This window comes from Lissotriton helveticus, chromosome 1_1 (genome assembly GCF_964261635.1).
Source record: "Lissotriton helveticus chromosome 1_1, aLisHel1.1, whole genome shotgun sequence".
NCBI lineage: Eukaryota > Metazoa > Chordata > Amphibia > Caudata > Salamandridae > Lissotriton > Lissotriton helveticus.
In genome coordinates, this window is record NC_136057.1 from 1,078,803,025 (window position 1) to 1,078,817,201 (window position 14,177).

The 14,177-nt window shown below is 47.0% G+C and overlaps 1 protein-coding gene across 3 annotated transcripts in view; it reads left to right on the plus strand.

The window, feature by feature from the left end:
* Positions 1-14,177, plus strand: part of NEDD1 (NEDD1 gamma-tubulin ring complex targeting factor) — a 383,820-nt gene that overhangs the window by 112,136 nt on the left and 257,507 nt on the right. For all 3 annotated transcript variants that reach the window (XM_078677984.1, XM_078677985.1, XM_078677986.1), the window contains exon 6: positions 6,237-6,466. In XM_078677984.1, coding sequence (XP_078534110.1) covers positions 6,237-6,466 — 230 coding nt within the window. The remainder of the gene's footprint in view (positions 1-6,236; positions 6,467-14,177) is intronic.

The following is a 14,177-nucleotide window of genomic DNA, read 5'->3' on the forward strand; positions in this document are numbered from 1 at the left end:
CTCCCCTCTCTTGATTCTTCTGACTTGTTAGATACTCCTGTTACCCGCACGCTTCCTCTTGCTTCCTCTCTAACCCCGAAGTCTTTAAGCTCTTTTGAACGCTCCACTCCTTGTGATCTCCCCTTGAACAACCCCCCCCCCCATCCTCCACTTTTTACAAGTCTTTCTCGACTCCTCCAGCCTCTCTCACTTACCCTCTTATATCCATTTATCCCATTAATACATTTTCTTCTATTCACCTCTCTCCTTTCTGGCTCCCGTACCACTCCACCCTCTGATGCACTTGATCCTCTCCCTCCTCGTTTAACCGCCCCCATACCCCTGCAACAGCTCTCACGACTCCTCCTCTGATAACTCCTTCTCACACTCCCTTGATCTCTCCTGCGACCCTCAACATACCAGACACACCACCCTATATTGTCCCTCCTCCTCATGTAACAAACTATCCTCCTAAACCCAATACCTTAACCACCCCTTCCTCCTTTGTCCCCCTTCTCCCTAATAAGAAACCCCCCCCACATTATAACTCCCTTCTCCCCCAGGTTACCCCCCTTCCTCTCCCCTAAAAACAAAAGATCCACTTCACTCCTCACTTCTTACACAATCACTCCTTAATGTTGAACTTCTCCTTTCGGCCCTTGTTTTAGAACTCTCCTCCCTCAAAACCGATGTCTCACTCCTTGCTAAGGCCCACTCTACGGATCACTCACACACATCGGTCCATTCACAAAACAGCATTGCGTCGCACATCAACACTCCTCTCACTTCCCCTACAAACAACTCGCCTAGTATTGTTACCAACGCCAACACTCCACCTAGCCCACTCCTCCCTCTGAACTACCTGACCCCACCCAAACCCACTGAACTTACCAATGTTCTCCCCCCTTGCACCGCAACTACATTCTCCCCTCCACAACATGCCTCTTGCCTAGTGTCCTTGGGAGTTAACTTGACTACGAACTCCCCTGTCTCTCCCCCCCATCCTCTTGCACTAGTCCCCCTTACCCTCAGTCTACTATCCCAGTTGTCTTGGGAATGAGCAGATTCCCCCTTTACCCGGCGTCACCTAGACCCCCTCAACAACTAACATCTATCCTCCCTTGTCCCTCCACCCAATACCCTGACTCGTCACCCCTCTGTTTCATGTTGATTAACTGCCGATCCGCCTCTGGCCATGCAACGGAGATTGCAGAAACCATTCTCAGTGAAAGTCGACATTGCATTCCTAACTGAAACCTGGCTCAACCCCCACTCCACTCCTATCCTTGACTTGCTCATTCCTCCAGGATATTCCATCATTAAGAAAGATAGAATCGATCAAATAGGAGGTGGCCTTGCCCTAATCTTTAAAGATGAACTTAATCTCACGCAAGTCCATCTCCAGGACCCTTCCACCTTTGAATACCTTTACGCTGATCTTACTATTCCTGGCTTCCCTACCATTCGTCTACATACTATCTACCACCCCCCTGGCAATTCTATCTCCTTTACTGAGGAGCTGTTTGATCTTATTATTCAAGCACCACTCTCTCACTCCAAGAATCTCCTCCTTGGCGATTATAACATCCACTGGAATAAAAATGATGACCCTGCTGTCATCCTCTTTAAAGACACTATGGACATTACTGACCTTACTCAACTCTGCCAATCCCCGACTCACTCCAAAGGTGCCACCCTTGACGCTATTATGACCAGCAAGGATCTGGCCTCTCTCTCAAAGATCCTTCCCGTGGACTGGTCTGATCACCACCTTATCCTCTTCACCTTGAACAGCTCCACTACTCGCCCCACCCCTAGCGGCAGTTTACCTATGAAACATACTCGTAATCTTCACCTTATTCCCCCTGGTGATCTGGAATCCTCAATCAAAACTCGCTTACTTCTCCCCGCTCTCTCTCACAGCACCAATGATCTAACTGAACATTACAATACTTCTATCCTTGAAGCTCTCAACCAAATTGCCCCAACCAAACTTAAACAACAAAATAACATCCCTCCCAAATCCTGGGTCAATTCCGACCTTAATAATGAAAGACGGGCCCTCAGGCAGTCAGAACGTGCTTGGAGGAATCATCCTTCCTCTGATAATTTGGTACTCCTTAGAAACACCAGAGCCAAATACAAGAAGCACATCCTCAATGAAAAAGCCTCCTTTCTCCGTTCGCAACTTGACCAGGCTAGAAACCGTCCCAGAGAACTCTTTAACATTGTTAAAAAACAAACTTCCTCTGGCCCTCCTAAAATATTAGCCACTGTAGAAAGATGCGAAGAAATCGCCAGCTTCCTTTCGAGTAAAGTCAACACGATTGAACTATCCTTCTCTCCCCCCCTCTCATTCCAATCTCCCCTCAGCCAACACCCCCTCCCGAACATTCCTACTGCACTTTTGTCCTCCTCTCGCCGGTGTCATGACCCCTCTCAACCCCTCCCTGCTATCCCCCAGTCTGACTCCACTTTTAAGGACCCCCCATGCTAAAAACAATGCTTCTTGGAGTGAATTTTGTCCAGTATCTAAAACTACTGTCATCAACATCATCTCTAAACTCAAACCATCCTCTCATACCAAAGATCCTCTTCCCGCCCATTTGGTTCAGGAACTCAAACACATCATTGCCCCCATATGGACCAATATCATCAATTCCTCTTGCCACTGGTTGTGTTCCTGCCTCCCTTCAACTAGGTCAAATCTCCCCCATCCTCAAAAACACCACCGCTGACCCTAATGACTTAAACAATCTGTGCCCTATCTCAAACCATCCCTTCCTCTCCAAAGCCCTTGAAAAATGTGTCCTGTCCCAATTAGACAACCACATCGTCTCCTTCAATCTCCTTGACGTTTTCCAATCTGGCTTTAGAAAAGGATGCAGCACCGAAACTGCTATGCTCAATATTACAGATGACATTCATCGCTCTCTGGACAAAGACGAATCCTCCCTCCTAATCCTCCTTGACCTCTCTGCTGCCTTTGATACTTTCCACCATCTCACCCTCCTTAATACTCTCAAAGATCGCTTTGGATTTGAGGGCATTGTACTCAAATGGTTCACCTCGTATCTTCAAAATAGATCCCAAGAAATTAAGCTCAGTCACTGCCATTCCAAAGCTCAACCTGTCTCACTTGGTGTCCCACAAGGTTCTATCCTATCCCCAACCCTATTTAATCTCTTCATGGAACCACTCACCCTCATTCTCAAACAAGCTAAAACCAGTTACCACCTCTATGTTGACGATACTCAACTATATTACAAGATAAAGTCCCACAATGACATCCTTCACCTCAACGATACCCTGAATAAAGTCCAAGCCTGGTTCCATCTTAATCATCTCAAACTGAATCCTAAAAAAACTGAAATCATCCTTATCACTCCCAAAAACAATTCTCTGTCTATCCAACTCTGGATCAATGATATCAAAGCACTTAATTGCTCCTTCTCCACCTCTAACTCTGTTAAATCCCTAGGCATCAGCATCGACCAGAATCTTAATCTCATCCCCCACATTAAAAATGCAGCTAAAAGTTCTCTCTTCACCCTTCACCACCTTAAAAAAATTAAACCTTTTATTCCAGCTGATGACTTCAAAATCGTTGTACAATCTCTTGTCCTTTCCAGAATTGACTATGGCAACGCCACCCTTGTTGGCACCCCTAAAGTTCACCTTGTCCCGATTAAATCTGTTCTCAACCTGGCTGTCAGGCTTATCTCTGACTGTAAGCGTTTTGACCACATCTCTTCTGTCCTCAAAAACCTCAATTTGCTCCTAATAGAAGGAAGATCCACCTACAAGATTGCATGTATCACTTACAAAGCCCTTCACCAAAACACCCCCTCTTACCTTTCTGACAAACTACAAAAAGCAGGGTGCTCCAGGTCTTTGAGGAGCACTAATGCCCTTGTCCTAATCCCCACTACACTCAAATGTAAAAAGACCTAATCACGTGCATTCTCTAATAATGCCCCTACGATTTGGAACTCTCTCCCCAAAGATCTTCGCTGCAACCCCTCCTACCCTCTCTTCAAAAAAAGCCTCAAGCTGCTTCTTCTCAACAAATATCGGGGTATCTAACGTCACTGAATTGACTCTGTCCTTTCTTTTTTGTACTTTATTCGACCCACCCCCTCTTTCTTCCTTTTCCTATTTTCTCTCTCCCTCTCTACCTTCCCATCTCTCCTATTTTTCAACCTTCCTCGTCTCCTATATAGATCTCTGTTAGTTTTTACTCCTTCTCTCGTCTGATTGAAATGCCTTATCCTATGTGAGTAAACTGCACAATGTTAATTTTGTCTTGATGTGTTTACCTACCTTGTAAAGCGCTCTGATACTCTTGGGTCCAGTAACACTATATAAAGCCTTTAAAATAAATAAATAAATAAATAAAATTATATTCCCGCTTCCACTAATTATAACACTGCATAACAATGTTTGCCGCAGTGGCTGTCCGTTTCCATACTAACTGTGTCCAGGTGGATTTGGCTAAAATGCAAAAAAGTGCATTTTTCAAAGTTCTATGTTGCACACAAACATGCCCTTGGGGCATGTGTGTGTGCAACATGGTTTATAATTGCACTTTCAGGGGTGCATCAGGGTGTCCTTTTGGCACCCTTGCACCCTTGAAATTGCAAGCGCAATTTGCGAGTCCCTATTTGGTACTCTCAAATATCACATGCAATTCCCATTGATTCCTATGGGCCCCAGGCCCACAGCAATGAATGGGAAGCCATTCCTTAATTGCGACTCGCAATTTGCAAGTCGCAAATAAAGAATGTGTAGGAATCGCAATTTGTTTCGCGATTCCAAATTTGCTACTCCTTAATAATCGCAATTAAGGAATCACAAATTGCCTATATTGATGCATGTGCACCTATATTCTTTGAGTTTGTCCAACTTGAGGCAGGGCGACATGCTTTATTTACTTTCAGTGCGTTGTGAGCGCTTTCACTTTCGAAGGTGCCCGGATAATCTCGACTGTTTGTTTCTATATCTCCCAGCTCTTACATAGTAGGATTCTTTTATCCTGCACCGAGAGAGCTATGGCTTTTCTGCAACTAAAAGTTTCTCTCCATGAATACATCACTTGTCGTAGAATATATATGCCTTAATATTTATGCACTAGCGTGCATTCTAATATCACGGGAGTGGCATTCTGGGAGCCTTCTCACTAATCGCTTCTATCTCATTGGAAAGATGAGGCAACTATGAGCTTCGGTAGTCATACGGAAAGGCAAGGTACTCTGGGACCTATGAACCAGACACGTAGTGTAGTAGAGTGGGTGCACCTCACAGGGCATTTAATAGGGGGAGGGGCACCCATGTCAATGCATCACCTCACCAGGCATCACTGCGGTAACATAGTCTCCACACCTTCTGCTGCGGTCTTTAACACGCCTCCTTTGACATCACATCCGTTATTCCAGACTCCCTCAATTCCGGGGATTGACTTCAGCGATATCTGCAACTGGAAGCATAGTAGGTGTAACAACGCTCATCCATTGACATATTAGGGGCTTATTTACAAGCTCCTTGCGCCGCTGGTGCGCCACTTTTTTCTCACATAAAAAGTGACTGTGCGGTGAAAGGGTCTTGTAAATAAGCTTTTTAGTTTCCAAGGAAGCGAAGAGTGGATTTGCTAAAACCAAAACATTTAAGATATTTACTATTATTTTAATACGTTGTGAAATACTACATTTTGTGTATATGAGTGACCCATTCTTTTACATTTAAAATAATTGCATATTTAGTTATGTAGTAATACTCTGCATGTCTTTAGGAAATAAAATCCTAAATAATGTGTGATAGATGCGTTTCTATCACTATATTTTTGTTTTGTCTATTTATTTGTACTACACGTTACTTACACGATGATCACTGATTCGAACAAGCATTTGCGATGCAATGGGTCTCGCATTTACGTGAGTTTAAGCTATTGGCATTGTAAATGACTGCGTTTTATTTATGTTTCGAAAACGAAAACATAAATGAAAGGCACTGTCATTTACAATGCCAATAGCTCAAACTCGCGTAAATTCAAGACCTGTTGCATTGCAAATGCTTGTTTTTATAGGGCTGATAACCTACAATGGTACTGATATGGTTTATGTGATATCATGGGTCCTTGGCTGGAAGCTTGCGTTGGTGAGTAGCATATCAAACTAAGTGTTGCTTGTTTTTCACATTGAACAGTTTTTTATTTTTATAAAACAGATTCCTAGAACATAATAAATATTGTTTCTTTTCAGCCCATTCGACATTTAAAATATTCGGTCATAAAGAAATCTTTGCTTGGTAGCGTATCTGACAGTGGAAACGTAACCTTGTGGGATGTAAATAGTCAAAATTCCTGTCACATCTTCGACAGTGCACACAAAGCCCCAGCAACGGAAATCTGCTTTTCTCCTGTGAATGACCTACTATTTGCAACCACTGGTTTAGATAAAAGAATCATTTTCTATGACACTGCAAGTAAAAAGTAAGTGATATTCCGTTGTGTAACTCCTGCGTGTGTTTGTTTGTGTGTGTGTGTATTTGCGCCTATTGTCCAGCCTGATTATATTTTATATATGCAACATTAATGCAAGGTTGAAAATAATTGTTTCGATGCCCTGTTATATATAGCAGTGTATATTTAGTTTCAAAGCATCTCGTGATAACTTTCTCTCTCATTCCCATCTAGATGTAAATCTGTGCTGTGAGAGGCCGCTTCGAAAAGCCACTGCAGAGATGCTGTGGGTTTTATTTTTATACTGGAAAGAAGGGCCCTGCTAGTATGTTTCCCTCTGTGTCTTGTTCCCTCTGCGCAGTTCCTCGTTTTCCACTAATAGTCACATTGCTTTTCATGCATTTGCACTCATCCACAAATGAGCATGGCACAAGAACCTGTTCTGTTGTGTCTGTGGTCTGCCAGCTGAGTTCTGAGACTATGCCATAGCCAGTAACTTATAACTTATAGCTTGCCACAATCAGGTGTAGGGCCTGGGGGACGAGTCTAAACAGACAAGCAAGGGTTGCTTCATATATGAAAATTAAAGCTGTCTTCTGGGACCTTTTGCGTTCTTTGACAAGGTGGACATTAACATCCTAGAATGTTTTTTTGAAGGAAGCAGGCTTTGAAGACACAGTGCTTCTCTGGTTTCTCTCATTCCTAGAAGTGAGCACACAATCTGTATCACTGGGGAACTTTAAATTTGCCAGCATGATGTCACAGAAGTTCCCATTAAGGGGGCATAACTTAACCGCTGAAGATGGCGGACGCCTGTTAAGCAAGCTCCGAGCCCGCAGATGATATAGCCCAGCAGAATTCTGCTGACCAGGACCGTATCTGCCGCCCACATACCGTTTGAAGATGTCCAGGAAGACGCAGTGGCTGTGGTCGGCCGATTTAAGCAGCCTGATGCAGCTGTGGGGGACGTCATGCACTGCTGCTCCTACTTCCCCGACCCTACGCGGTCTGCTCGCAGGGCTCACTGCTTCGGGGACCCAGTGTCACGGTAGGCTAATTTGGTGTGCAATCGGCACTCAAGCCCGAGATCCTTCTTTCCAGTCCACGAGGGCAACAGTGCCTAGATAGTCACCTCCAGGTCACCTCCACAACAGCGCAAGGAGGAGGGATGGCATTTCCCTTGCTTTTCTACTCGCAGACACGTCCTCCACTGCCTAGAATCCACAATGCAGAGGCACCATGCATCGCTCGCAGACCCCCATGAGTGGTGCTGGGTGTGCTGGACAGACCAGCAGCTCCCAGCAGACGGACCCTCAGAGTTGACTGACTCGTCGACAAGCCCACAGCCTGTGAAGAACACTTCCTCCACTGGTGCTAAGGCCGCATTGGACCCTCTTCGGAATGCGGTCAGCATGCAGGACGGAGAGCCTACCTCCCTCACTTGAGAACTGCATAGTGCAGCACTATCCCTTATGACCTTGCGGCCCACCTGGAAACACGTTGCCACTTCTGTTGCCCCTCCTCAGTGGATCCCGACCCCTTTGGCCTCCTTGGACGCACTGGAGGGCCTCATCAGCGTGAGATTGGGACAAAGGTTGGTGAATCCGTTCACCCCACTTGCAGAGACTGAGGTGAGATTTCCCCAGGTTCCCCCCTGGCCCATCTGATTATGCTTTTACTACTACTGGCATTGTGCAGCCTCCCCGCAGCCACTCCTGGAATAACACCCTCCACGCCCACATAGTAATCCCAGAGGGTTTTTTTTGTTGAGGACTCAGGCCAGTACCCCAGGCCCCACTGCTCACTACCTGCGCGGGGTCTGTTGATGAGACGTTCGGTGTCCAACATAGTGTGTATGTGGACCTCCTGCCATTTCCTCATCCTTCTGGTGCACCCACAGGTCCTGGTGCAGGTGGACACCCCTGATACATTGCAGCGCACTCACTAAGACCATTCGAGCAGAACTGGAGACAGCCTTCCCAATAGGTGTAAATGACCCCACCACGTCCATGTGCAGCTTTGCCTCTTGGTGACACTGGGGCCTTGAGAGTCCTCTCCTGGGCACTCACCTAGGTTTCTGGATACATCGGCAGCATGGACTGGGACTAGGGTTATAAACAAACGCAGCTTTGAGGATATAGAAACGCAGTTAGCAGTTCAAGAAAAGTGAATGTGGGACCTCCTCGACCGGGTACAACATTGGGAGCATCGTGCGGAAGACGCTTTGGGCTGGGCCCAACAGAATAACAGCGGGCGCTGAGGGCACCCGATAGATGATGAGTGCCTGGAGAAATGGGTGAAGTGCTCTACACCAGCCCAGTTCCTGTCCCCTCACTTCTCCATGGAGAGGGCGCATCATGTTCTGTCCTGCCACCTCTTTCGGATGGGGGGGGCATCTCCTTTCCGTGCTTTCCAAATGTCTTTATTACAAATATAGAGGCACTATCCTGCAAGTGGCTAGACAGGCAGACCCACTTGAGTATGAAAACTGCTGCTTTTCAATCTTTCATGACCAGGCCTAGCACCAGCGCTCATCCTGTCTCACAGTAAAACATCGCCTTCGGGACCTGCACTTCCAATACTCTACTATACCTAGTGAAGCTCAAGGTCATTCATGACCTACAGACCAATTTTTTCCATGGAGCCCGATACGGTTTGAGACTGGTTGGAAACTTGACTTTGCGGGCAGCCATTGCCCCATTGACAGACAGGGATGCCACGTCCTGCTTAATCAGACGCAGGGGCCGACTGAGGAACTCCCGCAGTACCCTCTTTGGAAGAACTAAGACCGAGTCAGCAATCCGCTATTGCAGCAGTGTTTGCAATTCGCCCATCCTCGTCTGCTCCGAACACAGACTCCAGTTCGGCCATGAGTGAAGATGACATGGCGTCGGATGCCTTACACCGTTGTCCAGTCCCTTGGGTACACCACAAACAGTAGACAATCTCCTCTAATCGCCCCGACCAGGTAGCACACTGCTGGGGGAACAGACATCGATGATCGACCACTAGACTCTCTGGCCCCTAAACATGGACCCCTGCTCCTCTCACGCAGCCTCTCTTTGGACATTACACCACAGACGTCCTACCCTACGACAGGCTGTAGATGGACTGTTTGCCACACTCACCCATAGCTTGGTTTGTCCGCCTGCCACCCATCGTACCATTCCCATCGGCATGTTTACCGATTACCACCACCTCATACTCATTGCACTGGTTTTTGAGAGACTGTTTTGTGTGTGCAGGCTCTTGTTCTTGTTTAAGTTGTATTGTTTGTTACTCATGGTTGTTTTCATAACAGCATGAGCGATGGACTATCTTCTCACCCGTGGGCTGGGGTGGGCACTGGGACTGGGTTAGGTTGTTCCTTATGCCTTTCCTACCGACACACATACCTGCTGCCCCCCCATGGCTTCCCTACTAACCACCAGGTTTTTCACGCTAAACATGCAGGGATGCATTTGGCATGCCGCTGTTATTCTATATACTTCTACATTAAATAACAACAGGCACACACTAACTTTCTACAGGTGACTCATCTTAGTGGTAGTGAACTCCAGCGACTTAGTAAACGCTGGAGAGGCAAGATTTAGTGGCCCGGAATTCTCTGCTTACAGTAGGGGTACTCTACTCTGAATCCGTCAAGGTACGCCATTCCAAACACTGAACACGATCATTGATAAAGAGGGGATATGTGTTTTTGTTGAGGGCCAGTTAGATGAGGACCTCGTCCTCCTGGGCTGCATCGACACCGCAGATACAGAGCAGACCGCGTTCTGGGCCACCTTGTCTGAAGGGCTAGCCCAGGGGGTGAATATTGCCTAGATATTAGAAGGGGACTACAATAATGTCCCAGATTTCTTTGATGATCACTCCCAGTCCCTGATCCCTCATGCCCCACACGCCAGCATTCACAGCAATTTTCCCATTGGGCACAGCATTGGTCCCTCATTGATGCCTGGACCCCTCACCACCCACACCTCCGCCAGTACTCCCATTATCCAGTTCCACATGATTTTACATGTCTGCCTGGACTGCTCCTTTTGTAGTCTGTCCCATCAATTTCTTACCATCTGGTCCCCCATTCTGTTCCAGGGAGGACGACTGGGACAGAATACTTGTGCGACATCTGACTCTGGAAGCATGATGAGCTTGTAACAAATTAAGAATGTTTGGGTATGTTTGACACTAGAGGATGTGTGAAATGCGTGTGTTTGTTGTATTGTTTGATTGAAGGTATGTAGGAGTATGTGGGATATTTATTCCATTATTTATTGTATTTGCCTTGTTGCTTGATTTGGATTCATTCTGTAATAAAATAACATACTGAAGAAAAAAATGTTTTGTACAATAAAGAAATAAAATGATATTTGTACTTTCTTAAAATTGTGTTCCTGCTTCTGGTTTCAGTGAGCTCACCTCTGCATTTTGTAAATTTGGGACTCTAATTGAGCCGCAAAATTAATTCTTGGGGGCAGTCATTTTTTTGTGTTTTGAAAGTTCTGCTCCTTGTACTCCCCAACCATGCTCCCACAACTCGCGCACTGAGATTACCTAGACCTACATGCTTTCTGACAATGCCTTTCATATAGTTGATGTGGAATAGGAAGCACCGCACCCTCCTGGTCCCCACCTGAAGAGTATCCCAGGACACACTTGATGATCCGGTATTCCATGATGAACAATTTACTCACATTAGCCAGAACTGTACTGACAGCTCTGCCACAGCCACAACTCGCGCCATTGAGTGGGACTCCTTTAAAGTTGTCACCAGGGGTTTCGGTATTCAGAACGAAGCTGGGTTCTGCCGCAAACCGACTGGGGCTGTTCAAGACACCGAGGAGACGCTATCCACCATTGATAATCGAGCCCTCCCAGACAACACCACATACCACACACCAGGCCCTGCCCTCCAAGAAGAAACATGCCTCTCTGATGGAGTGTTTTCTTTATTGTACCTTTGCAGAATACACTGCCAGACTTCACGCCAAAAGAGATAAACCTGGCCACCTACTTGCATTGCAAGCTCGCCAGGAGACTTAAATTCTCCCAGTAACGGAGATAGCCCTGGACACTGGTCTCACCTTGCACTCCCAATCAACTATAATACAGGCATTCGGCTACTGTTACTCAAAGCTGTACAGGGTGCCTCCTGCTCTACACCCTGACGTCATAGTGTGCTCCCTTGCCCCTCTGCCCTCCCTTACATTAATGCCATTGAACATGAAGAACTTGACAAACTGATCACAGTGGCTGAGTATTCTGACCACTTCTCTGCTCACCTTGACCCCAAGCTGGGTGAGATTTATAATGAGGCACTCACTACCAGAGCGCTCCCTGCTCCCCTAGAGGAGTCCTCCCTCCTGATCTCCCTCTCGAAACCAGACAGAAATTCCACTCATCTCTCTTCCTTTCGGCCCATAGCCATTTTGAGCGATGACTATAAGATACTCTGCAAGGTACTTGACGAGCGGTAACTCATGGTGTTACCTACCATAGTCCATCCACACCATAATGGATTTGTCCCGGGCCGAAGCAAATCTTATATTATCAGACAGCTCTACTATGTTATGGACCAGGCACCATTACATTACCCACAGGCAGCATGTCTCATATTGGACCTCGAGAAGCCTTTGATTCCTTATCATGGGATTACCTCTTCAAGGTTCTGCGGGTCTCGGCTGGTGCCTTCTGGTGTACACAAAATTGCTGTACACAAACCGACCTCCTGAGCAACAGCGGGTAGCCTGATCTCACCCCCCTTTCCCATTAGCTGGAGAATTTGTAAGGGCTGCTCTCTATGTCCCCTATCCTATTGCCATGGAACCACTGGCTCACTGTCTTCAACTGGAGGGCCGACATTGGGGTATCTCCTTGGACGACACCACTCATGCATTGTTGCCATACACAGACAATCTCTTAATATACCCTCGGGATGAGGCTGCAAGCTCAAGCTACCTGTGGGACTGGGTGGGCTAGTTTCTTTATCTTTTGAGTGCTACTACCTTGCAGCGCACCTTCAATGCATATCCAGATAGCTACCATGTATACAAGGCCAATGCTGGGGAAGAGCCTCTTCCCATGCATATTCTTCATCAGCTACTCTACCCTACCATAAAGTTGTATGGGTGGCCAGGAAGTGCCTCGCCAGGATTGCCCATCTGACCAGGCAGGTGCTCCCTTACTTCCCCGCCATCCCCCTCCAGGGTCTTCCGGGACTCCTAGGGCACTTTGCGGCCGAGCAGCTGACCGCATTGCATGAATGTTCCATTGATACGTCGGTGGACTCTTCCAAGATGCCCATCTTCTCACATTTGATCAGTTACGACACGGCCATGACTTTCCTCCTGCCCAATTCCTGTTATATGGGCAGCTACTGGGACTCTGTGGTGAACGATATACGAAGAACCCCCTACTCAAGCCTTAAAAAAAACCTTATAGACTATAGGGAAGGGCGTTCTCTAGTAACATGGTTATACAAGGCAATCGAAGAACACACAGGAGTCACCTGACTCACTCTTCGCCACGTCTAGGAAGAGGGTTTGGCGCAGTCCCTACACAACACCGAATGGTCCAGAGCCCTGGAGTCCCCCAAGGTGATAACACAAAATACATGCTTTAAAAACATCCAATACATGGTGTGTGTAATACAGTACGTATCTCATGCCCACTCTGCTGCACTGCATGTGTCCCAAGGCCAGTCTCACCTGTCCCAGATGCCAGGCTCAGAGAGCTGACCTCCAGCACATGCTCTGGTAATGCCCCAGTATTGCCAGCTATTGCCATGCATTACACGCCACATTGGTCACTGTTACGGAACTCGCAACGTTGAATTCCTGGGAGGCCACGGCCCCAGGTATTGTCACTAGGGGGAAGAATCATAAAGTGAGGGCATGCTTTGCCAATCTCGCCTCCTGCTACCTATGTGACCGCTCACCATTCATTGGCGAGCCCAACAGCCCTGACGCCTCCCCAGTGGCACAGGGCCCTTCTCAGTTGTGGGTTGAAGCAGGGAGTACTGCATTGCATTGGGAGTAACCTGGCAACTCAGAAAGTGCCCCATAGCAGTAGCCTGGGACGTCATGCTTACACACATCAAAGAGCTGACTGCTGTAGACACGCCTCCCTTCCCCTCTGAGATGTTAGTAAGTCACTGTGGTCTTCGTCCTTTGCTCTCATTGACCTCACAACACTCCCGCTCGCCCAATGCTGAGTGAGTGACCTCCTCCTCCACCCACTCCCCCCCCCCCCCCCTTTCCCCTGCTGCACTGCCAGGAAATTAGGACCAGAGAGCTTATATAGCTATCACTGCTTTGACCCCCCTGTCTCTTCTGTACCCAGCACATGTCCACCTCCTCTCTACTGTCTGTTCACCTGCCGATCTCGCTTGTGCCCCCTCCCCCTCATTACCTCTTATATTTCATATTTTTCCCCAGCGTTCCTGTTCCTCCCTGTTGACAATAGTTTTCTTTTCTCCCTTTCCTTTATATTGCATTGGTTCCTACAAAGCACTTGAGATGCCCAAGTTAGATCCTAAATCGACTAACTCCTCAGGGATACACGTTATGGAACTCACGACTCGAACCAAGATGTTACACAATTTGCTAAGTATGTCTGTTAGGCAATGTTTATTATTTTTTGCCTGCTTATCTGTGTATATATCCACCCATTATTTTTCCATTGCTGCAACATGACTGCCGGCTACTTTCTTTTCTGGATTGTACAAGGCGTGATGCAACTA